The sequence below is a fragment of the Notamacropus eugenii genome, chromosome 1, assembly GCF_028372415.1.
Source record: "Notamacropus eugenii isolate mMacEug1 chromosome 1, mMacEug1.pri_v2, whole genome shotgun sequence".
Classification (NCBI taxonomy): domain Eukaryota; kingdom Metazoa; phylum Chordata; class Mammalia; order Diprotodontia; family Macropodidae; genus Notamacropus; species Notamacropus eugenii.
Window position 1 is genome coordinate 251,884,749 of NC_092872.1, and position 25,494 is coordinate 251,910,242.

General features: G+C 39.2%; 1 protein-coding gene across 4 annotated transcripts in view; it reads right to left on the reverse strand.

The window, feature by feature from the left end:
- GRID1 (glutamate ionotropic receptor delta type subunit 1) overlaps positions 1-25,494 on the reverse strand; it is a 1,146,328-nt gene that overhangs the window by 220,517 nt on the left and 900,317 nt on the right. For all 4 annotated transcript variants that reach the window (XM_072628547.1, XM_072628546.1, XM_072628545.1 and 1 more), the window contains 2 exons: positions 11,652-11,813; positions 10,083-10,202 (listed from right to left, as the gene is read on the reverse strand). In XM_072628547.1, the coding sequence (XP_072484648.1) occupies positions 10,083-10,202; positions 11,652-11,813 (282 nt within the window). The remainder of the gene's footprint in view (positions 1-10,082; positions 10,203-11,651; positions 11,814-25,494) is intronic.

Consider the following 25,494-nt stretch of genomic DNA (forward strand, 5'->3'; position numbering starts at 1 on the left):
TATGCAAATGATTGTTGGACTTGCTCATCCAACCTTCATCTATCTCCTGACCTCCACTTTGATACCTCCAAGTGTCTATTGGACATTTCAACCTGAATGTCTCATACATACCTTAAACTCAAAATGTCAACAACTACTCATTTTACTTCCTCCGCAATGCTCCTCTCTTCTGAATGCCCTATTACTTTGGAGAGTACTACCATCCTACCGGTCTTCCAGACTCACAACTCAATCGTAACCTTTGATATATCATCCTTTCTCATTCTCCACATCTGATCAGTTGCCAAGTCATGTCAACTGTATCTTTATGACATCACTAAAATACATTCCCCCCTATCCTGGAACTGCCAACACCCCAGTCCAAGCCTTCATTCCCTCATACCTAGACTATTTTAATAGTCTGAAGTTTGGTTTCTCAGCCTCAAGTTTCTCCTCACTCTACTCATCTGTCAAACTGATCTTCCTAAAATGCAATTTTAACCATGTCACCTCCCTGTTTAACTTCAGTAGCTCCGTATTTCCTCTAGGATAAATATAAAATCCTATATTTGACTTTTAAACCCCTCCATAATCTGCCCCCTTTTTATTTTTCCAGTCTTCCTATCTCTTACATCCTGCCTATTACACTCCACCATCTAACAACACGGGACTCTTAACTTTTCCTTGAACTAGACACTATATCTTTGTCACTAATTGCTCCCTGTTCTTGGAGCATTCTCCATCCTAATCTCCACCTCCTAACTCCCCTGGCTTCCTTCAAGTCTGACCTAAATTCCTACAGTCTTCAAGAAACCTTTGCTCAATCGCCTTAAAGCTGGTGTTTTCTTTTTATTTATTATCTCCAATTTGTCTTGTATATCTTGTTGGGACATAACATTTTACAAGCTGCTTGCATGTTTACATGCTTTGTACGATATTTTGCATGCTTTCTGTTTTAAGAGATGATTATTCTTTTATTGGGGAGCCTTATTAGGAAAGTCTTCCTGATCTTATCCATTATACTACAATCTCTTCAAGAACAAAAGAACATAACTTATTTTTCTCTGTGTTCCTAGTTCTTAGCCCAATGCCTGACACATAGTTGGTGCTTCACAAATTTGTGTTGACTGACTGATTGAAATCCAGAATATTCTAGCATTATGTGAAAAGGAAAACTTTGGGATATTTCAAAATACACTTCATTGATCACACTGCCATCCACCCAATTAGCATATTTTTTCATGACCACTGCTTGTTGAGAGGATAGCCTTAAGTCTAAGCTAATAACAACAATGATAACTCTAGCATTTATATAGCACCTAATATGTACCAGGCACAATCCTAAGCTCTTTCTGCATATTATTTCATTTGAGTCTCACAATTACCCTGGGAGCTAGGTGCTATTATTATCCCCAATTCGAAGATGGGAAAACTGAGGCAAACAGAGGTTAGGTGACTTCCCTGATATCTTCAGTAGGTCTGGTGTGCTATCCACTGAGCCACTACCTGCCCCTAGCTGATCTCTGCCACTGTTCCTATCAATGATGTAACTTCTCAGAACTGTGGCTAAATCTCAGACTCTCAAAACTAGAAGGAATCTTCAAGATCAGGGAGCTTTATCAGAAAGTTCTTTATATACAATTGAAATCTGCCTCTCTGTACCCAACCCCTCCCCCTTTCTCACCCCTGCAATAAGTAATAGTTCTCTTTGGAGCTGGATGGTTTAAAGCTAACACCTCTCCAACCTGACATTTTTTTTCAGATACCTGTCATGTCAGATGACCACAGGATACAAAAATCCTTAGAGACTATCTAGTTGAATTTATTTGATTTTACAGATGAAAAAACTGAGATCTGAAGGCAAGCAATGGTGAAAGACTATATGACAGAAATCAGAGGATGGGGTTTGAATCCTTTGTGTTCCACTTAGCATGAAAGGGATGATGGGAAAGTCAATTATTCTTTATAGGTCGTCATTTCTTCATCAATAGACTGATGATAGGGTTGAACTGACTAGCTTCTAAGATCTATTCTGGTTTAAAACTTATACCTCTTTGATGCTATGCATATAAAACCTTAATATGTTTTGTCAAAATTGACACTGCTGGTTAATAACAAAATTAAATCCACATTTTCTAATTTTCAGCACATTTCTCTTGCCCACTAGTGTTCTCTAAATATTTTAAAATAACCAGTCCTTAAAAACAAACATACATTTGAGTAACTTGAGCACACATTACCACAATGTATACAGCAACTTTTCAAAAATTATATATATATATATATGTGTGTGTACTCCTTTACTAAAATAAATCCATATTACAATAATAAAAAGAGATAGCTGGTGGTATAGTGGATAGAGTACTGGAACAGGAATTGAGAAGACATGAGTTCAAATTCAACCTCAGACACTTACTAGCTGTTGGACTTGACCCTGAGCAAGTCCCTCAACTTGTGAATGCTTCAGTTTCCTCAGCTGTAAAATGGAAATCATAGCACCTACTTCCCAGGATTGCTGTGAGGATCAAATGACATAATACTTGTAAAAATGTTTATCACAGTGAATAATAAGTGCTTGGTTCTTTCTTCCTTACAAACACAAAAATAGAACTTTTTAAAGTATGAGATAAAGAGTAAATAATAGGAGCTGGCAGAATACATAGGAAACCATTAATGATTATTGAGTAGGAAAGTAATATGGTTACACCTGCATTATTGGAAAATAACCATGGCAACTCAATGAATAACTGGAGTGGGGAGAGACTCCAAGTGTAGACATCAATTTGGACGCCTTTGCGATAGTCTAGGGAAGTGGTGATGAAGGTCTGAACTAGGGAAATGGCTGTGAAGAGAGAAGGAGATGAATATCAGAGATGTGGAGGAAGAGTCAAGAGGTGCTAGGTGAGTGAAAGTGAGAAGTCAAGGATGACCCTGAAGTTGTGGATCCAGGTGGCTAGAAAGATGGTGGGGACCTGGACAGTGATGGGGAGGTTTGGGGGCTGGGTCAGTTTAGGGAAAAAGCTAAGGCAATCATATGTGTCATGGAGATCTCAACCTCTTCATGCCAACTCATCCTGTGTTACTCATTTTCCCCAACAAAAAAATCTAAAAGGCAGGAGGCAGAGTTCTTTTTCATAGCTGGCTATCTCTAATTAAGTATCATAAGAGAGATAGAGCCTTCAGTTTTTGATGCCCTGGTCTCAATACACACACACACACACACACACACACACACACACACATACACACACACAAACACACACACAGTGCCTCCCTCCATCTTTCTCTCCCTCTCCTTCTTTCTCCTTTCCCTCTTTTGCCTCCCTCTTTCTTTTCATTTTTCCCTCCTCTTTAACACACACATAAACACACACACACACACACACACACACACACACACACACTGTTCCTCCCTCCTCTCCCTCTCCCCCTTCCTCATCTCCACTTCCTCTTCTCTTTCTCCTTTCTCATTCTCTTATTACTCTAGCTCTCTCTCACTCCATGTCTGACTCTCTTTTATGCACATACACACGCAGCCCCACCTTCCTTCCCCTTTTTCTTTCCCTCATCCCCTTTCCACCTTTCCTCTCCCTCTGTTTGTCACACACACACACACACACACACACACACACACACAGTACAGAAAAACTAGGAATTTAGTTGCCATCCTGAACAAGCCCCAAATATGACATATTGGGCCAAAAAACTGGACACTGAGGCATTGTCCTATCCCTTCCCCATACTGATGCTTCAGCAGCAAGCACTGCTTTTCCAGTTCACCTAAGTGTATTGCAGCAGCCGACTAAAGATACATGGTGTGAGTGTATGGGAGGAGACTAATACAGCTCCCCTTTCTACTAGCTGATTTCTTCCTGGTCTGGACACCTTTCTGGAATCTCCTGGCTTAAAGAGCACAGGGTAAACCGCGTGGCAAAACAAAGCTTGTCCAATATTTCACATGAGAATGTTAATGGTGTATTGTGAAGAGAAGGAAAAAGCTGGGAACCTCTCCTGTGGCAATCACTGAATGATGAACAGTTATCACTTCATTAAAAATCAACTACACTCAGCAAATTCCCTGGCACAGAACACTGAGGAGGCATAATTATTCTTCTTGACAAAATATGCTTTTATTAAAAATAAAACAATAGATGAGGGATAGGAGACAGTCCTTGGATATACAGAGGAGGCTCAGAACATTTTTCTACTTCCAAGGAACTGAAAAGAGGGGTAGGGGAAGCAGGAAAAGGATCTATCTTCAAATTGGCCCTTGGCAAAGGGTAAAGGGTCATGGACCTGAAGAGTTTAGGCCAAATTGGAAAAGCTTTTAAAGATGATCTAGTCCAATCTCCCAAAAATCTATAGTTGAGGAAACTAAGGTCCAGAGAAATGAAATAATTTACCCAAAGTCTCTCTCTGTCTCTGCCTCTCCTCGCCATCTTTATCTCTATCTGTGTGTGTGTGTCTCTCTCTGTTGCTGTCACTCCGTGTGTTTCTCTGTGACTATTTGTCTCTGTATCTCTGTCTTCGTCTTTGCCTCTCTTTGTCTCTTCACTTAATTCAGAAAATGGTATTAAATCAGAGAATGCTCTTAGGTAATGGTGTTAAATCTAAAAGAAAATGGGTCAGTGGCATTTCAGAAAGAGACTTAGCTTAAAAGAAATGATCACTGACACAGAGGAAGAAAAAAAAAGAAATATTTCTTTACTGTAGTAGTCTTTAAGAAGAAGTAATTTGGGTAGTAATGCAATAACAAACAAAAACCAATGATTTGAGCAGGTTTGAAAAGGCTAGAATTAGCCAAAAATTCAAGTGAAACAAAGAGCCAAGCCATTTGGAATGATCTGGGAAGAGGGAGACCAGAAGGCTTGGGAAGGTTAATATTTTTGTTATATGAGGATCATCTGAAAGGACTCAATGTTTCACTTGGAGACATTTTATAAGGGGCATCATGGTCATTGGCCACCTCAGAGGCTAATAGCTAATTTCATACTGTTTTTTCTGTGTCATAGGGATAGAGACTAGATATGTGATTTCATTAGCACAGGGAACTCTGAGAGGAAGAAGTTCCTTCCATCAATGCAAGCTGATATCTTTCCAGCAGCTTATAGTCTTAGAGATCTGCCTACAGTATTGAGAGGTTAAGTGACTTCCCTAAGTCATACAACCAATATGAATCATATGAGGAACTTGAATTGAACTTTTCTTGGCTTTAAGGCCAACTACCTACAAAAAAAAGTCCTAACTCTTGGAAATTTTCATGTAGGTGGCATGCTCACTTTCAATCCTTCTTCAGCAATGACTTTTCCCCAATAAAAATCAAAGAATGTTTCCATCAACTAGCTATCCAAATCTCCCTTGGGCATTTTCAGATAAATGGCAGTAAAGAAAAACGAATAAAAAGAAGAAAGGAGAGAGGAGAGGAAAAGAAAGAAGAGGAGAAGAAAATGGATGGAAGAACAGAAGTAAAGTGGAGGAATGGAGTAGAAATGGAAAGCAAAGGAAAGGAAGGCCTCCAGTACAGAAAGAGAAGACCTTCACAAAAATATCCCCAAAGGTCTAAAAAAAAACCCTTGAAGACTAGTGCTAGACCAAGTTCAGCTAGAAACAACATGAGTAGTATTTCAGACTCATCATCTCCTGGGCACAGTGACATTTCATGATTTTCCCCCTCCCTACATTAGTTGGAACACAGAGATGTTTGGGCCTTTATCTGGGGTTACATGGCAAAGCTGGCGGTAGAGAAATAAAATCCATGGCTTCTGATTGCCATCCAGGGCTCTCTCTTCAAGTCAGTGCCTCAGGGCTAACGTCATCTAATGCCACACTCTCCATCATCACTCTTTCATTGAGGGGGACCAACTCTCTTTCTCTTCCTGGGGAGTCAGTACTGATTCTTCACAGCCTCCTGAGAGTACTTAATCTTAATTTTTTCCAATGGCTTTCCTTTGGCACAATTATTTTTTAATACATCCTTTTGTTCCCTGGTTTTAAATTAATCTCACTGATTTCAACATTATAGATGTTAGCTTGTAGGCTTTATCCCTCATTATTGATCATTTTTTAATTGTAGGACCCCCTCATTTATCATCAAAAATATTATTTCTGATACTTAGTTTACAAGACTTTGATCTGGTCTTCATTTGCTTTTATTCATCTGCTGTGAATAGTCTTTTTCATGAGTGATTTATACTGTTAATAGAAGTGATCATTTCTATTCCTCTTTCTTCCTCTAAAGATGTAATGCTTTTTTTCTCTGACACACTTTCTGTCTTCTCTCTGCTCCAAGTAGCCTTCAATTTGAATACTATTTCCCATTTCTGATTTGTTATCCCTCTCCCTCCATTATCTCCCCCTCTCTTCCTTCCTCTTATTATGGGATGAGACACTTAACTGGAATAAGCCTAGTTCATCTCAAACAAACTCTCATTCAGTGTCTCTAGTCTCTTCATTTGCCCTCTTCACTAGTGAGAGATCTAATCATCTCTCCTTGATTCATTCTGAAATCACTCAGATTCTTTTTTGCTTTTTTTTAAATATCCACTTTTCTTAAATGATAAACATTTGATACTATAGCCAATGCTGTTCACTCCTTTCCTGATAACTTTTCAGTGTTGATAAGCTTGCTAAGCTACCATATAATGAATGGCCTATGCTTTTGTGAAAGGAGGATTTTAAAAAATGACAAAAGAATACAATTTAGAATAAAATCCACTCTGAAATCCGCTTCTCCTCCAACTCAATTACATTCAGATATCCTGCTCTGGTAAGACAGAGAGACACATTCTAACTCCCATTGGTTCCAGGCTCTTTGATGAGTGTTTCCTTGGTAACAGTGGAAAGCCCAGACACTTGAAACAGGAAGTGGAGAGCAATGTTCCTGGGCCTCTCTTCAGCTTCTAGAGTGGCATCCAGCATTACTGGGAGACTGGCTTGAGCACTTACTATTTAGGAAGTGGCCAGTTCTGAAATGGAAACCCACCTATTTACTCAAGTAGCATCCCAGTGATTAAGGGAGACATTTGCAAGTGACCATTCCCCATAGCTGTAGTGGTCTCCCTCCTAACCTATACTTCTGAGAATCTCTAGATTCTTTGAACATTCAAATCAAGTGCCACCTACAGGAGGCTTCCACCCATCTCCCCAGTGCTAGGGATATACCCTCTAAGGCTACCTTCCATCTACTCTGTATTTATCTGGTGTGTACAAAGATCTGTATATGCTATCTTCCATATTATAATATAAGCTCCTTAATGACAGCAGCTGTTTCTGTTTTTCTTTTTTTTCTTTCCATCCCCAGCACTTAGTATAATACCTGATAAATAGGAACTACTAAAATAAGTATTTGTCTATTGATTGTAACATATGGACTATTCTGGATAGAGACTGATAGCATAGTGATTTTTCTGTGTCACATTCATTCTGCCTTTCTGCATGCTTGGGTGAGATTCCTTTCTGGGCATCAATTTTCTGTTCTGTAAAATGTGAGGTTTGAACTACAAGACTGCTAAAGTCCTTTTTAGTTCTAAAACGTACATTTTTATACTTTTTCATTCAACTAACTTCCTTCTTTCCTTTCTTCCTCCCTCCCTCTGTCCTTTCTTTCATCTTTCCTGTCTGTCTGTCTGTCTGTCTGTCTGTCTGTCTCTCTCTCTCTCTCTCTCTCTCTCTCTCTCTCTCCTCTCTCTCTCTCTCTCTCTCTCTCTCCTGATTTTTCCTCTATATTATATTTTTAGAGGTATGAGGGATCTTGGTGGCCACCCAGTCTGATCACTTCATTTTACAGAAGCCAGCTGAGGTCCATGAGGGTTAAGTGACTTGTCCAAGTACAGTGTGGCATAGAAGTAGAGAGTGACAGAGAGGGTTTGAACCCAGGTTCTCCACCTCTAAATAAATGATTCTATAGTTATATGCATTAAAGCCTACCCCAGACTGGCCTCTAACATCAATCAGAGGTGGATGATAGATTCACAATGTACTCCAGAGCTTTGAGGTACGATGGCCACTGTGCAGTCACATTGGAGGAATTGATCTCATGAACCTCTCTCCTCAATATTCCTCATGAGACAATGACATCAGATGAATTTCTGATCACTTTTAATAACACCAGTATGTTCAGATATAAGCTACTTGAAGCCAGGGTTTTGTTTTTATATCTTCTTCATCTAACTTAGTAGGTGCTTAGTAAATGTTTAATCATTCATTCATTCATTCATTCATTCTGCTCGCTGATTCCACCCCTCCCCCCATCCCCTCAGTCAAAAACAGAGTTTCAAATATAGCTAATCTTGTACAATTCTGAAAGATCTACTGAAATGTATTAGGAAGCCTCCAACTTCACATCAGAAAGCCAGCTTGGGATTTTTTGAGCACTTACTCACAGTCACACAAATTATGCACTTCAAGTGCATTTTTTAGCCATTCTACCTGCTACCTTCCATCTGCCACCCAACTGTTCCTGCTGTGCAAACTAATCTAAATATGCAACCTGCCTCTTCAACTACCGAGCCTCCCCTTCTTTAATCTATGACCTCCTCTGGATTTAGTCCAAACACATTTGAAAAGGAATATGAGGTGAGGTGAGCCTGTATGTGGGTATGTTGACAAATGTGGTTGTATTTATGTCACTGTATAAGAAAAGATCGTACTTTGGGCTACAGTCAGGTGCCAGTCTGATCTGAAGATAATATTTTAATGGTGCTGACCAAAATCCACTCTCTCCAAGTCACAATATTTCTAGAATATAAATCTGAGTTTTTACTGGTATCTATTCAATCTCCCCTGGTCCCAAGGGAAGCTTTCTCAGGTTGCCCACCTCAAGTCAATCAGTCAAAATATGATAAATCAAGTTTGCTGGTTGGAAGCAAGTTTCCATAATGCAGGAAGGAAAAATAACAGAGAATATCAAAACTGGGTATTCAGAGCCTGGGTAAAAATGTCAGAGCCTTGAGGGGAGAAGCCTTTTTTTTATATATGTAGCACTACCTCTGACAGATAGTGAACATTTAAATGCTTGTCCTATTAGATTGGAGCTTGTTTATATCAGTTGTTATCTCAGGATCCTTCTTTCTCTTCTGAGTATCTCCTTTCTTTTCTTTCCTTCCTTCTTTTAAAATACCTTCTTTCTCCCTATTGGAAGAGACAGCAGCTGTCTGTAGATCACAGAGATCAAGTTTCAAAGACCGAAGACCTGGGTTCAAATTCTGACTCTGGCGAATGCTAAATAAACTTGAGACAGTTACTTAACCCATCAATCCTATAGGGAATTATTTAAGTTGAAGAGAGGGTACCAAGCCATACTGGCAGGAGTTTTCCTTTCCTGAGAGTGCCTAGCACCAAAGAACTCACAGTCCAGTCTACTTCTGTCTCTGGTGGTGTTTCTCTTGACCCCCAAATTGGCAATTAGATAGTCTCGGTGCTCCTCTGCTTTTAAACCCCCTTCTTTCAAAAGACAAGAGTTGGAGCTCTATGTATGGATAGAGCTGTTCTCCCTGATAGTCCTGGAAAGAGGACAATGCCAAGGTCTCGCCAACATGAGGGCACCACCCTTTGAAATCATGTTGCTTATACATATGTGTACCTGCCAGTGTGAATATGTGTGTGGAGGTAAATGCATGTGTAAGAGGGTGCATTCATCTGAGTGATTACAGAGACATGTGTGTGCATGCCTGTGGCTATATATGTGAGGAAATGTATGCATGTGTGTAAGAAGCATGGGTGACTTGATATGGTGACTTATTTTCTAAATCCTTTACTGATTAAAACAACTTTCTTTAACTAAACCAGTTATAAATCTCTTGAAAAGAAACAGCTACAGCCTCTGTTCCAAACTCTATTTGATGCATGCAGAGAGAATGGATTACAAAGTACTTCTTGCTTGCTTACTATCCTTAGGCATTGTAGTTACCATCTAGCATAAACTGTGAATGCTTCATTGTGAGAGAAATGCTAAGACAGTCTTCCCCACTAATTAAACCTTGCACAGCAGGCAAGAAAAGAAAAAAAAACGACTGTGGTCCCTGTTTCCTCCCTTCTGTTATCATTCCCTCGGACTAGGATATGATGCTTCAAGCAATGAATGATGGACATTTTAGCAGGCCTACCTTGCGCATGTCTTTGCCAAAGGTCTCGCTGTAAGTGGTACCAAGGATTTCAAACTGCACATAGGGATTGGAGCTGTCTTCTCGGAACTCCATCACCCCTGTGAGGCCAGTGATGTGGCCCTGCCAAAGAGAGTAGAAAATGTCACTTCTCTATCAGACTAAAAGAAACTTCTGGGAGAGGATAAAAGGAAGTGACCAGAAGGATTTCTTCCACAGAGGATACTAAGGAACTTATAGAGAGAAGGGAAAATAGCTTGAGGAGCCTTGGAAAATAGTGAAGGCTCTTGAATAAATATTACTATATGCTTTGCCATTGTACCTTGGGACTTTTCCATCTGACTTGCAGCTGAAAACTTGTATGTATTCTGCTGCTCATAGTAGCGTATGAACTCCTTGAGAGCAGGGACTGCCTTGCTTTTTTATTTGCATCTCCAGTACCTTACACATTGTAAAAAATAATCACTTCCTTCCTTCCTTCATTCATTCATCTTACTGAGTTAGCTAAGTCTAAGACTTGGCTCAGAGACCTTCACAAAGGAGCCAGTTTCACCTAGGGTACTAGCTTCAATAGGGTCATCTTGATTTCTGAATTTAGAAGCTATAATAAATGCTAACTCATTGGTTCAGTACTCTTCTCAGAGACTTTGCCACTGGCAGCAAGTCTGTGGTTAAACCAAAGGAAAGATGAATCATAACCCTGATCCCCCAACCACAAGTATTTTATCTGATTGTCTTTCCTTTAGGTAGCTGATATTTTTATTCACCAAGAGAAACAAAATCAACAAATATGGAGAGAGCTTATAGAAATGTACCCAATCAGTAATAATTGGGTGAGTCATAAAGCATTTCCCCATATGCCCAAGAAGCTAGAGAAAGGGTATTTCCTAACCCCAAAGGAAAACATAGAAGGGCATGCAAATCACACTCCAACATTGCTATCACTTTCTCTCCTTGAATAAACTTCCCCCAGCAAGCATTCCCAGCTCTTCACCATGATGTCAGTTGATTCAAACTGACACCAATACGTTTTCACTGTTATTGAAACCCTGAGCAATTTATTGAAGATAAAACTCCAAACACTGTAGATTTCCCTAAATGCTTTTTCACAATTTCTAAAGGCCAATTCACTTTAACAAGTCTTCTGCGGATTCTCCGATTCACTTATAATCTAACTTGCTAAGTTTGCTTCCATTAGAAATTCATAAGATGTCTCAGCACAGGAAACCATCATAAATGTAGAACAGCCTGAGTTGTCCCACCCTAGATGCACATTCCCATATTATTAACATAACACAGTGCCAAGCTCCAAGAATAGTTTCCATGATGGCATCAACTTTTATCCAGATTAAAATCAAAATTGAGTTAGAGGATAATAGGAAACTAGGGGATTTGTTACATGGCACTCAACTCAACCACTGGGCTATAAAAGTGGCCATTTAGTCCAGGACCTTGCTCTACTCACAAGGATTAATCTTAGAATAGAAAAGAAAATTAATATTCCCATTCCAAACCACAAACAAGAAATGGTGTCCAGCCATTTTTATGAGAGGGGAGTTTCCCAGTCAGTACCTTCTTGATAGTGTCCAGCATGGATCGGCCCCCATTCCAAGGTTTGGTGGACTTCCTCATGCAGTTCAGGCTTGCCATGCTATGCCACTTCCTGTCTTCCAGTTTTCGGTGGAAGGCATTTGCCAGCATCAATACACTGTCATACAGGTAGAGGTTGGACACCTGCAAAGATTTAAAAAAAATAATAGAATCATTTGCAATGATATTCTTCCAGAGAGACAGTGAGAAGGACTTGGCAACCTAAGACACAAACCTCATCTCCAACTATGTCTTACATCCATGCTTGTTGATCAACTGATTCCAGTGCCTTAGGATCATAAATTTGAAACTGAATGGGACCCTAAAGATGACTGAGTCATACAAGAATGAATGTGAAGGTGGAAAGGATTGATCTCAGAGACCGTGTAGTCAAATTTCCTAATTTTAGAAGTGAAAACTGAGACTCAGAGAGTCTCAGATTTGCCTAAGATCACATAGACAGCAAAGATCAAAACTCAAATTTGAACCCAGGCCCTCTGGCTCTAAATGCAGCTGTCTTTGGACTGTTCCATGGTATCACATATGGAAAATAAGAATCCAACCCACCCACATGTATAGAACATGCTTCAGTGGTGGCAGCTGAGCTACCACCACCCAGACAAGCCTCCAGAAGCCTGAGGAAAAGGCACGTGGGCTTGACTGCCTCTCACCCCCACTGCCAACCCTGCAGACACTAATTGGCAGCAGCCTCACTGGCTGTCTGCAGAGCAGCCTGAAAGTGAAAAGAAATACATTACTTGTCACCAAGCTTCCTAGAGGGAAAACACTTTATGAATACAAAACGGTAATAAAAACAGTGATCAGCTGAGCACTCAGAATGCAGGCAGAGCCCATGCCATCCCAGAACAGAGATAGGCCTGGCATGCCCACTCCCCAAACCAATTGAGGAAATCTGAGTGAATAGGAAGGAGAGCCAGCACTCCCTAACAGTGCCAGACAAATTCAAGTCACTACCAAGAAAGAGATCCACCAGATGAGGCCTGATGACTATTTCAATGTTGTTATCCTAAGGTGTGGGATAATGAAAGAGAGGGAGGAGGGAAGGAAGAATGAGAGAAAGAGCGAAAGGGAGGGAGAGGAGGAAGAAAGGAAGGAAGGGAGGAAGGAAGGGAGGAAGGAAGGGAGGAAGGAAGGAAGGAAGGAAGGAAGGAAGGAAGGAAGGAAGGAAGGAAGGAAGGAAGGAAGGAAGAAAGGAAGGAAGGAAGGAAGGAAGGAAGGAAGGAAGGAAGGAAGGAAGGAAGGAAGGAAGGAAGGAAGGAAGGAAGGAAGGAAGGCAGAGAAAGAAAGAGGAAAGGAAAGAAGGTAAAGAAGTAAGGAAGGAGGAAGGGAAAGAAGGGAAGAAGGAAAGAATGAATGAAGGAGGAGGGGGAAGGAAGTGGAGAAGGAAAGAAAGAAGCAAAGAAAGATGGAAAGTAACAAAGAAGGATGGAAAGGATTATAAAAGGAAGAAATAAAAACGTATTAAGCATCTACAATGTGCCAGAAACTATGCTTAGCACTTTACAAATACTATCTCATTTGATCCTGACATCAACCCTGGGAAGTAGATAATATTGCTATCCTCATTTTACAGATGAGAAAACTAAGACAGAAATTGGTTAAAATATTTTCCCAGGATAGTGCAACTAATAAGTATCTGAGGCCAGATTTGTTCTCAGCTCCCCCTGCCTCCAGATTCAGCTCTCTCCCCAATATGCCAAGTCTTGATTTGAATTCATGGCCTGACCCATATGACTTGTGTTATACTGATCAAGCTGCTTTGCCTTTCTGGGCCTCAGTTTCCTCATCAGCAGAATAAGTATAATGATCCTTCCACTACCCACCTCATAGACTCATTGAAAGAGACCAGAGTAGTTATCTAGTCCAATTCATGTTAGAAAAGGAATCTCCTCTACAAAATTCCCTCTCCCCCACTCAAGTGCTCACCTGCCCTTCACATATAGATCCCAAGTGAATTCCTATACACAGCTGTCCAAGACAGCTCACTCCACTTTGAGGTTGCTACCATCATTAGAAAAAATATTTATGTTTCCCAACAATAGATTCATCTCCTGGCAACTTCCACCTGTTTTTCTAGTTCTCTGTTCTTGAATTAAGCTGAATAAATAACTTTAATCTGTCTTCCATTTTATAGCCTTTCAAATACTTCAGGGCAGCTACAATATCGTCCCGCTCAATCTTCTCCTCCCAGACAAACATGCCCAGTTCCTTTCATGATCCTCATGGGGAGTCTCTCTGCTCTCCTGGTGGCCCTCCTCTGGAGGCTATGCCATATACTTATTAGAACACCCTTTCAAAAACTGTCATACCTAGAAATGAACACAATGTTCTGAATGAAACCTGACCTGAGAAAATGATACAACATCCAAAGAAAATGCTTTGTAAACTGATGGGAAATATGACGAGGAGGAGGAGTTTTTGCACTCATTGCTATTTCTGCCGGTATTGATGATAATGACAATGATGTCCAGATATTGAACTTGCAGGACCCCTGGGTTTTTCCACATACCCTGACATTGTACTTTCAAGACTCCTGGGATTTTCTATTCACCCTGAAACTGAATCTGCTTATCTATGTTGTTTCTCTCAATTAGAATGAGTTCCTTGGAAGCAGGGACTATATAGCTTTTCTATTTCTGTCACCGATGTTTTCTAACACCAAGATTTGCCCACAGAAAACACTCAATAAATGATTTTTTCTCATTCATTCAGTGAGGATGATGATAAGGCATGCTTCATTTAATTGACTTGAGGATGTAACTCTTTTCTCTGGTAGGTTTGTGATAACATAGTTTGATTTACTGGATATACACACTTACAGAACGACCATCAGAATCAGAAACAATTGTACTGATCTTACACAGTTAGGTGGCACGGTGGATAGAATGCCAGGCCTGGAGTCACAAAGACTCATCTTCCTGAGTTCAGATGTGGTCTCAGAAACTTACTAGTTGTGTAACCCTGGGCAACTCACTTAACCCTGTTGGCATCAGTTTCCTCATCTGTAAAATGAGCTGGAGAAGGAAAAGGCAAATCTCTCGGGTATCTTTGCCAAGAAAAACCCAAATAGGTCATGAAAACTTGGACATGACTGAATAATGAGAACATGAAAGCAAGCAAATAACAGACTGAAAATATCTTAGGAAATAAAGTCAACTAAAATTAGGATAATAGTTGGCTCCTTATAGACACAAATGAAATTCCCCACAAGTGGTCATTAAATATAGATACTTTCAATAACTTCACAGGCCAAAAACAATTTTATGATGGGAAGGGACTGGTCATAAAATACAGGAAGGAATGCACATCCTCATCATTTTTACATTTCCCCTCAGAGGTCCATGCTAGTCCTTGCAGGTCCCTAATGAGCTGCTATTCAGAGGAGCCAGGGCACCTGAGCTACTGACACAGAACGCAGTTGCTGCTGTGATTCTCTGACTCAGTATGCAAGGGAACAGATGCCAGGTGGGCTGGGAGTACAAGGAAAAAGTTACTCTATGACCAGAAAACATTGATTCTCCTCTCTCATCAATCTTCCAGGTCTTGGCAACCCTGGTACCTAAATAATTCACTATATTTGTACCTTTCCAAAGACTAAACTCTGTAATATTGGCAACCCTTGAATTCTGTGGAAATTGAAACTACTCAAGGTTTGTTCTGTGTTTGGGAAAAAATATGAAATAAAAAGACTATGAATAATAAATAGGAAATGTTTTTTTCTCTTCTCTATCTTTACAATTTTCTTCTGTTTATCTGAATTATTGATATAAGCCAATAATCCATGTACTCATCAGTTCACATAGTAATCAAATTTAAGAATCTACTTGATCTCCCGTGCAGCCTGTACCAAACGAAATTTCAAGGAGCCATGCTTGTAGAAATCTTTCAAAAATGGATTAAGGGGACTGAGTCATAATTAGTGATTTAAAAATACATGAGTATGTTGAGGTCTGCAATTAAAAATGTAAAGCCATAGGAAACCCTTCATCCTCCCATAAGTCTGTCTGTATGGATGAGAAACCATATTTAATTTCAGCAAAAGTATGTCTTCTAGAATGCTCTTTGCCCATTTTCTCCTATGAGTGTTAGACAAAGACTAATCTTAGTTGGTAGTTAGCCCTCTTTGAGCCATTTGCTTATGTTGCTGCTGCTGCTGCTTGTGCTGTTCTAGTCACTGGGTCATTTCAGTTGAGTCTGACTCTTCATGAACTTCTTTTTGGGTTTTCTTGGCAAAGATACCAGAGTGGTTTGCCAATTCCTTCTCCAGTTTATTTTTACAAATAAGGAACTGAGGCAAGCAAGGTTAAGTGACTTACCCAGGATCACAGTTCTAGTCAGTGTCAGAGACCAGTTTTAAACTCAGGAAGATGAGTCTCCATGTCCTCAGGCCTAGCACTATATTCACTGTGCCATCTAGCTGACCCACTTCATTTTAATTGTAGGATAAAGTGCTAAATCCAGTACTGACATTTAAATTCCTTCATACAGACAATATTAAACACTTGGGAGTCTATCTATCAGGACAAACCTAGGGATTGTATGAGCACTATTACAAAGTGCTTTTCACACAAATTAAAACAGATCTAAACAATTGGAGAAATATTAATTGCCTATGGAACTGGCAGAGGGGTAGGGATTTGCAGCAAGTTTCTCTGATGAGAGCCTCATTTCTCAGATATATAGGGAATTGATCCAAATTTATAACACATTCAAGGCATTCGGGAACTGATAAATGATCAAAGGATATAAACAAGCAGTTTTTAGACAAAGAAATTAAAGCTATTAATAGTTACATGAAAAATTCTCTAAATCATTACTGATTAGAGAAATACCAGTTTAGAGTAACTGAGATATCACCTCACATCTATCAGATTCACTAACATATTAAAGAAAAGTGACAAATGCTGGAAGGGATATGGAAAAATTGGGACAGCAATGCACTGTTGACTGAATTGTGAACCAGTTCAACAATTCTGGAGAACAATTTGGAAGTACACTTAATCTGAATGTGAATTGAAGCATTTTCTTTCGCTTTCTTAATTTTTATTTTTTTAACTGTGTTTATTTTCATTGCAACATAGCTAATGTGAAAATATGTTTTGCTTGACTTCACATGTATAAATAACATAAAATTGTCATCTCAAGAAGTGGGAAGTGACAGGAAGAAGAAGGAGAATTTGGAATTCAAAATATTTAAAAATAATTGTTAAAACCTTTTATGTGTAATTGAGAAATATTTAATGAAATGAATAAAAATAATTTTAAAAATAAATAAATATTGCATATGCCAAAAAAAAATTCACCTTCATAAACTGGTTATAATTAGATTGGAGAGTTAGGATGGATCTTAGTGGTCACTTAGTCCATGCCATATGCAAAGGAGGGTCTACTTTAATATACCTGACCATTCATCATACATATGTGTGTGTGTGTGTGCACGTGTGTGTGTTTGTCCTTCGTTCTCAAAGAGGACCATGACATCCGTCATGCAGCCTCTAAGTAAAGACCTCTAGTGAGGGGAATCCATACCATATTTGGAAGGTCAGTTTGCCTCTTGGCACCTTCACATACTTCCTCTTGTTCTACCCTTGGAGGCCAAAGAGAGCAGGTTCAATCCTCCCTCTATATGACATTCCTTCAATGGTTTGAACATAGCCCTCATACCCCACTGTTTGCTCCTCCCTAGGATCTTTAACACTTCTAATCTCCAGCATGTGAACAAATGTTCTCCCTTCTACCACAGCTACTATTTTCTGCTTTGAAATATCACTTCTTTTTCTTCCTTTAGAAAACTTTATTCTCTCTAACAACATGAGTATGGAGTTGCTTTCTTAAACTTCTTTCACTCTTTCTTTTTTCAAGAGAGACATAGACAATAATATTTCAAATGTGGTAGAAACAAACAAAAAAAAAACTTTGCATATTATATGGAAGTCCTTGCACAATATTCCTTGTTCTCCATGATTTAGATTTTTAATCCTTGTTTTCTTTTTAACTACTTGTGGGGGTTTATAGTTCAACCATGTTTACAATTAGCACCTCCTAATAAATTGACTATCAGACTCAACTTTCCTTAATCTGTGATGCTGCTACAGCCACACTCATCTCCCTTTCCGACTTACATCACTTTCCTATCTGTATCACTAATAGTCCCTACTCAGAAATAGGCTCTATCAATTTTCTATATATTCTAATTTTTCCATTTTCCTTTTCTTTGTTACCTTACATTGCCTTTCTAATTACATTCTCCTTAATCTTGTCTCCAACACTTTGGTCCACTCACTAATAGTCTTTGGTCTTTCTAAATCCTCCTTGATCTTTTTTTTAAAAAATAATTAGGAGATCACTAAATAAAAGCTTAAAAAAAGAATTGTGAGATCCACTGATTTTCTGGATGTCACAAAGCTAGTCATCTTTAGAGGTTAGATTTGAACTTGGTCCTCTGATTTTAAAGTGTCTGACTTTCTCCTGTATTATACTGTACCAAAAGATAGAAAAATGTGAAAGGAACAGACCTAAAATGAAGGCGAGTTTGTTGATAATAGAGAAGGATTTCAAAAGTCATCCAATGAGCATATATTAGAATGAAAAGGTCAGGCAAAGAAATGTAGAAATTAGAGAAAGCTACAGTTGAATTTACCACTTACAAGGTGGGAAGGGGGCTCCCATGAATTGCATAAATGACTCCCATAAAGTACAAAGAATATCTTCCATACGACCTAACATAAAAAATAATTAGGGGCGGAGCCAAGATGGCGGAGTGAAAGCAACGACTCACCTAAGCTCCTGGAAAAACTCCTTTGGATATTTCTGGGGGGAGAGTCTGACCAGACTTTGGAGGTGTAGAATCCAGTGGGAGACGGACTTTGACAGATTCGGAGCCCAGGCTGGACTGGAAGGTCCACGGGAGGGATCTGTTCCGAGGGGGTAAGAGCCCGGCGCACAGCGCAGCGCGGTCGGCGCGGCAGGGCGGAGGCGACCCGAGGGGCCCGAGAGTGGCGGGCGAGACCAGCGGAGCAGGAGATAAGCCAGGCCGAGCCAACAATATCAGCGCAACAGCCTTTGAAATCTTCAGCCTAAAGACGGGACTTCAGTGGGTCACTACTTGAACATCCAGAAGCTGGGATGCCGGAGTGATCAGTAAGTGCTCTCCCCTCCCCCCCCCATGACCGTGAGGGAACCATAAAATTCTTCCCCAGATTGATCCTGGATCAGTGGGAGCAGCAGAAAGGGGCGAGTGGTCTCGTAACACCAGAGGCTGGAGAGGTGGCAAAGGGGGATTCTTCCTACCGTGGTGGAGGCTATCTGGAGGGACAGACGACCCAGGGCAGAGAAAAATTCGCACTGAGACCCAAGCAAGCCTCAGCCCGGGAGACGAGCCCCAGGAGGGGCGGGAACACGCATTAGCCTCTAGGCGTGCCCCAGCCCTCCAGGGGAAAAGGGAAGACAATAGGGAAGCTGGGATCACCATCCCCCCCCGGACCTTGCCTTTGCCTCAGGCCAGCTGAGGAGATAGCCTGAGACCAGACCACACCTCCCACACACCTATCAAGCTAAACCCAGGGTTGATCTGGGAAACAACAACAACAACAACAAAAAAAAGCCTGCTTTTAGCCTAGACAAACATCAACTCAACTTAAAAGATCTGTATCTTCTGACTGAAAGAACCAAAAGCTACAACACTCAGCCAACATCATGAATCGGAAAAAGCAGACGAAAAGTGAAAAAACCATAGAATCTTTCTATGGGGATAAGGACCAAAACACAAACACCAAAGAGGTCAGAGCTGAGACTGTACTTCCATCTGAAACCTCAGATGGGACTATGAATTTCTCGCAAGCACAACTAGATTACCTGGAACGTCTGAAGAAGGATATAAAAGAAAAACTGGCCAATGATTTTAAAACCATAAAAAAAGAATTCACTGATGAGAACATCAATCTGAAAAAGAAAATTGAAGAAATGGAAAAGGAAGTTCAAAAATTAACTGGAGAGAATAATTCCCTAAAAGGAAGAGTTAATCAAACGGAAAAGGAAACTCAAAACCTAATAGGGAAAATTGATCAGATGGAAAAGGAAACCCAAAACCTAACTGGGAAAATTGGTCGAATGGAAAAAGAAGTACAAAAATTAAATGGAGAAAATAGCTCCTTAAAGGGAAAAATTGGCCAGATGGAAAAGGAGATGCGAAAGCTAACTGAAGAAAACAATATGATCAAGATTAGAATTGGGCAAGTAGAAACTAATGACTCAATGAGGCAACAAGAGTCAGTCAAACAAAATCTAAAGAATGAAAAGATGGAAGAAAATCTAAAATATTTAATTGGAAAAACAACTGACCTGGAAAATAGATCCAGGAGAGAAAATCTAAGAATTATTGGCCTGCCAGAAACCCATGATGAAGAAAAGAGTCTGGACAATATCTTCCAGGAAATCATCAAGGAAAACTGCCCAGAAGTACTAGACTCAGAGGGCAAAATAGTCATCGAAAGAATCCACCGTTCCCCACCGGAAAGGGATCCCAAACTCAAAACCCCAAGAAATATAGTTGCCAAATTCCAGAGCTATCAAGTGAAGGAGAAAATACTACAAGCAGCCAGAAAGAAACAATTTAAATATCAAGGTCACACAGTCAGGATCACACAGGACCTTGCAGCTTCTACATTAAAAGATCGAAAGAATTGGAACCCAATATTCCGTAAGGCAAAGGAGTTGGGACTCCAACCGAGGATCAACTACCCAGCAAAGTTCAGCATAACATTTCAGGCAAGGAGAAAGTCATTCAACGAAATAAGGGATTTCCAGAGCTTCCTGACCAAAACACCAGAACTCAATAGACAATTTGATCTTCAAATGCAGGTCTCCAGAGAATCATAAAAAGGTAAACAGAGGGGAAAAAACAAAAACAAAAACTTGCAACTCAATTAGGGCAATCTGTTTACCTCCCTGTAAGGGAAGATGATACCTGTTAATCTTGAGAACTGTGCAGCTATTATGATAAAAGGGATATATGTAGAGGGAACGGGCATAAAGTAAATGATGTCATGGCAAAAATATGATTTAAGTATGAGAAGGGAATGTAATAGGAGGTGTGGAAAGGGGAAGCAGAAAATGGCAAATTATATCACAGGAAGAAGTACAAAACCATAGTAGAGGGAAGGAGGGGAGGGAGATGAGCATTGTTTGAGAGGTACTCTCATCTGATTTGTTCAAAGGAGGGAACAATAACCTTAAGCAGATAATCCTAACTAGCTCTATAGGTAGTAGGAGGGGAAGGGGGAAGAAAGGGGAGGGTGGCTAAAAGGGAGGAAAGAAGCAATAAGAGTAAAGGGGACTAAAAGGGAGGGGGGCTAAAAGAAGGAGGGGAAGGCTGCAGGAGGAGGGGGAGAAAAGTGAATACTATTGAGGAGGGGAAGGGAGACGGGAGAGTTAAAAGCACAAATGGTGGGAAAGAGGTTGGAGGGAAATACACAGATTGTAATCATAACTGTGAATGTGAATGGGATGAACTCTCCCATAAAACGGAGACGGATAGCAGAATGGATTAAAAGCCATAATCCAACAATATGCTGCTTACAAGAAACACATTTGAAACGGGGGGATACACATAGGATAAAGGTCAAAGGATGGAGCAGAATATATTGTGCTTCAGCCCATGTAAGAAAGGCAGGAGTAGCAATCCTAATCTCAGACAAAGCAAAAGCAGAAATAGATCTAATCAAAAGGGATAAGGATGGAAACTATATCCTACTAAAAGGCACCATAGACAATGAAGCAATATCATTACTAAACATGTATGCTCCAAGTGGTATAGCATCCAGATTCTTAGAGGAGAGGTTGGGGGAGTTGAAGGAAGAAATTGATAGCAAAACTATACTAGTGGGGGACCTCAACCTCCCCCTCTCTGAACTCGATAAATCCAACCTTAAAATAAACAAGAAAGAGGTTAAGGAGGTAAATAAAACTCTGGATAAGGTAGATATGATAGATCTTTGGAGAAAATTAAATGGGAATAGAAAGGAATATACCTTTTTCTCAGCGGTACATGGAACATTTACAAAAATTGACCATGTACTAGGACATAAAAATCTCACAATCCAGTGCAGAAAGGTAGAGATAATCAATGCATCCTTTTCAGATCATAATGCATTAAAAATTACATGTAATAAAAGGCCATGGAAAGAGAAACCAAAAATCAATTGGAAACTAAATAATCTAATTCTAAAGAAGGATTGGGTTAAAGAAGAAATCATAGAAACAATCAACAACTTCATTCAAGAGAATGACAATAGTGAGACAACGTACCAAAACTTATGGGACACTGCAAAAGCAGTTATTAGGGGAAGTTTTATATCTCTGAATGCTTACATAAATAAAATAGAGAAAGAGGAGATCAATGACTTAGGCTTGCAGTTGAAAAAGCTAGAAAAAGAACAAATTGAAAATCCCCAAGTAAATACCAAATTAGAAATACTGAAAACCAAAGGAGAGATTAATAAAATTGAAATAAAGAAAACTATTGAATTAATAAATAAAACCAATAGTTGGTTTTATGAAAAAACTAATAAAATTGATAAACCTTTGGTTAATCTGATCAAAAAAAAGAAAGAAGAAAACCAAATTACTAACATTAAAAATGAAAGGGGTGAACTCACCTCCAATGAGGAGGAAATTAAAACAATAATTAGAAACTACTTTGCCCAACTTTATGCCCACAAATTCGATAATCTAAACGAGATGGATGAATATTTTAAAAAATACAAATTGCCCAGATTAACAGAAGAGGAAGTTGAATACTTAAACAACCCCATCTCAGAAAAAGAAATTGAACAAGCCATCAATGAACTCCCTAGGAAAAAATCTCCCAGGGCCAGATGGATTCACAAGTGAATTCTATCAAACATTTAAAGAACAGTTAATTCCAATACTACATACACTATTCTTGAAAATTGGGGAAGAAGGAGTCCTCCCAAATTCTTTCTATGATACAAATATGGTTTTGATACCCAAACCAGGAAGAGACAAAACAGAGAAAGAAAATTATAGACCAATTTCCCTAATGAATATAGATGCAAAAATTTTAAATAAGATTTTAGCAAAACGAATACAGCATCTAATCACGAGATTAATACATTATGATCAGGTAGGATTCATACCAGGACTACAGGGCTGGTTCAATATTAGGAAAACTATTAGCATTATCGACCACATCAACAACAAAGCTAACAAAAACCACATGATTATCTCAATAGATGCAGAAAAAGCTTTTGACAAAATACAACATCCATTCCTACTAAAAACATTGGAGAACGTAGGAATAAAGGGAACTTTCCATAAAATAATAAGCAGTATCTATCTAAAACCTTCAGCAAGCATTATATGCAATGGGGATAAGCTAGATGCATTCCCAATAAGATCAGGGGTGAAACAAGGTTGTCCATTATCACCACTATTATTCAATATGGTACTAGAAATGTTAGCTGTAGCAATTAGACAAGATAAAGATATTCAAGGAATTAGAATAGCCAAAGAAGAAACTAAGTTATCACTCTTTGCAGATGATATGATGATTTACCTAGAGAATCCCAGAGATTCAAGTAAAAAATTACTTGAATTAATAAACAACTTTGGCAAAGTTGCAGGGTACAAAATAAACCCACACAAATCCTCTGCATTCCTATATATTAGCAACAAAGTTCAACAGCAAGAGATAGAAAGAGAAATCCCATTTAAAGTTAGGGTAGACAGTATAAAATACTTAGGAGTCTACCTGCCAAAACAAACCCAGGGACTATATGAACACAATTACAAGACACTTTTTGCACAAATAAAGTCAGATTTAAGTAAGTGGAAAAACATTAGTTGCTCATGGGTAGGCCGTGCTAATATAATAAAAATGACAATTCTACCCAAATTAATATACTTATTTAGTGCCATACCAATTAAACTATCAGACAATTACTTTCTAGAGCTGGATAAAATAATATCAAAATTCATTTGGAAAAACAAAAGGTCCAGAATATCAAAGGGACTAATGAAAAGAAATGCTTGGGAAGGTGGCCTAGCGCTACCAGACCTCAAACTGTACTATAAAGCAGCAATTATCAAAACCACTTGGTATTGGCTAAGAAACAGAGAGGTAGACAAGTGGAATAGACTTGGCACTCAAGATGCAGTAGGCAAGGAATATAGCAACCTTCTGTTTGATAAACCCAAGGACCCCAGCTTCTGGGATAAGAACTCATTGTTTGACAAAAATTGCTGGGAAAACTGGATAACAGTGTGGCGGAAATTAGGCATAGACCCATACCTGACACCGTACACAAGAATAAAGTCCAAATGGGTACATGATTTAGGTATAAAGATTGATACCATGAATAAACTGGAGAAGCAAGGAATAGTGTATTTATCAGATCTATGGAGAAGGGAAGAATTCTTTACTAAAGAAGAGATAGAATGCATTATGAAATGCAAAATGGATAACTTTGAGTACATTAAACTGAGAAGTTTTTGCACAACCAAACCCAATGCAACCAAAATCCGGAGGGATGTAGTAAATTGGGAAAAAATTTTTACAGCTAAGCTCGGGGATAAAGGCCTCATTTCTAGAATATATAGAGAACTGACCCAAATGTATAATCATACAAGTCATTCCCCAATTGATAAATGGTCAAAGGATATGAACAGGCAATTTTCAGAGGAAGAAATTAAAGCTATCTATAATCATATGAAAAAATGCTCTAAATCACTATTGGTTAGAGAGATGCAAATCAAAACAACTCTGAGGTACCACATCACACCTATAAGATTGGCAAACATGACAGAACAAGAAAATGATAAATGCTGGAGAGGATGTGGGAGAGTTGGAACACTAATTCATTGTTGGTGGAGCTGTGAGCGCATCCAACCATTCTGGAGAGCAATTTGGAACTATGCCCAAAGGGCTACAAAAATGTGCATACCCTTTGACCCAGCAATATCGCTACTAGGACTATATCCCCAAGAGATCATAAAAATGGGAAAGGGTCCCACATGTACAAAAATATTTATAGCAGCACTCTATGTAGTTGCCAAAAACTGGAAGTCAAGGGGATGTCCATCAATTGGGGAATGGCTGAATAAATTATGGTATATGAATGTAATGGAGTACTATTGTGCCATAAGAAATGATGAACAAGAAGACTTCAGAGAGGCCTGGAAGGACTTATATGACCTGATGCTGAGTGAAAGGAGCAGAACCAGGAGAACTTTATGCACAGCAACAACCACGGTGTGTGAGAGTTTTTTCTGGTAGACTTAGATTTTTGTAATAACACAAGAACTTCTGAAAAAAAAAAAAAATCCCAATGGTGGACCTCAAGGCAAAAAGCCTTCCACACTCAGAGAGAGAAATATGGAAGTCACTCACATAATGTAGCAGATCATGTTTGTGTATGTGTATCTGTTTGTGTATCATGTTCTGATTTGTTATACGGATTCTTCCATTTATCTTAGTCTGACTACACAGCATGACGATAGTGAAAATATACTCAATAGGAAAGTTTATGTAGAATCTATACAGAATTGTATGCAGTCATGGGGAGGGAGGGAGGTAGTGGGGGGTGGGTGGGGAGGGATAAAATCGCAATTGTATGGCAGTGATTGTTAAACATTAAAAAAAATAAAAAAATTAATAAAAAAAAAAAAAATAATTAGAAAATATTTATACTCTATCATTGGTTGCCAAAGTCTAGAGGAACCATGAAAATAATGTTCAGCCATTAATTTCATCTGTTACTAGGCAGAAAAAAAAAATTCTCTTGTT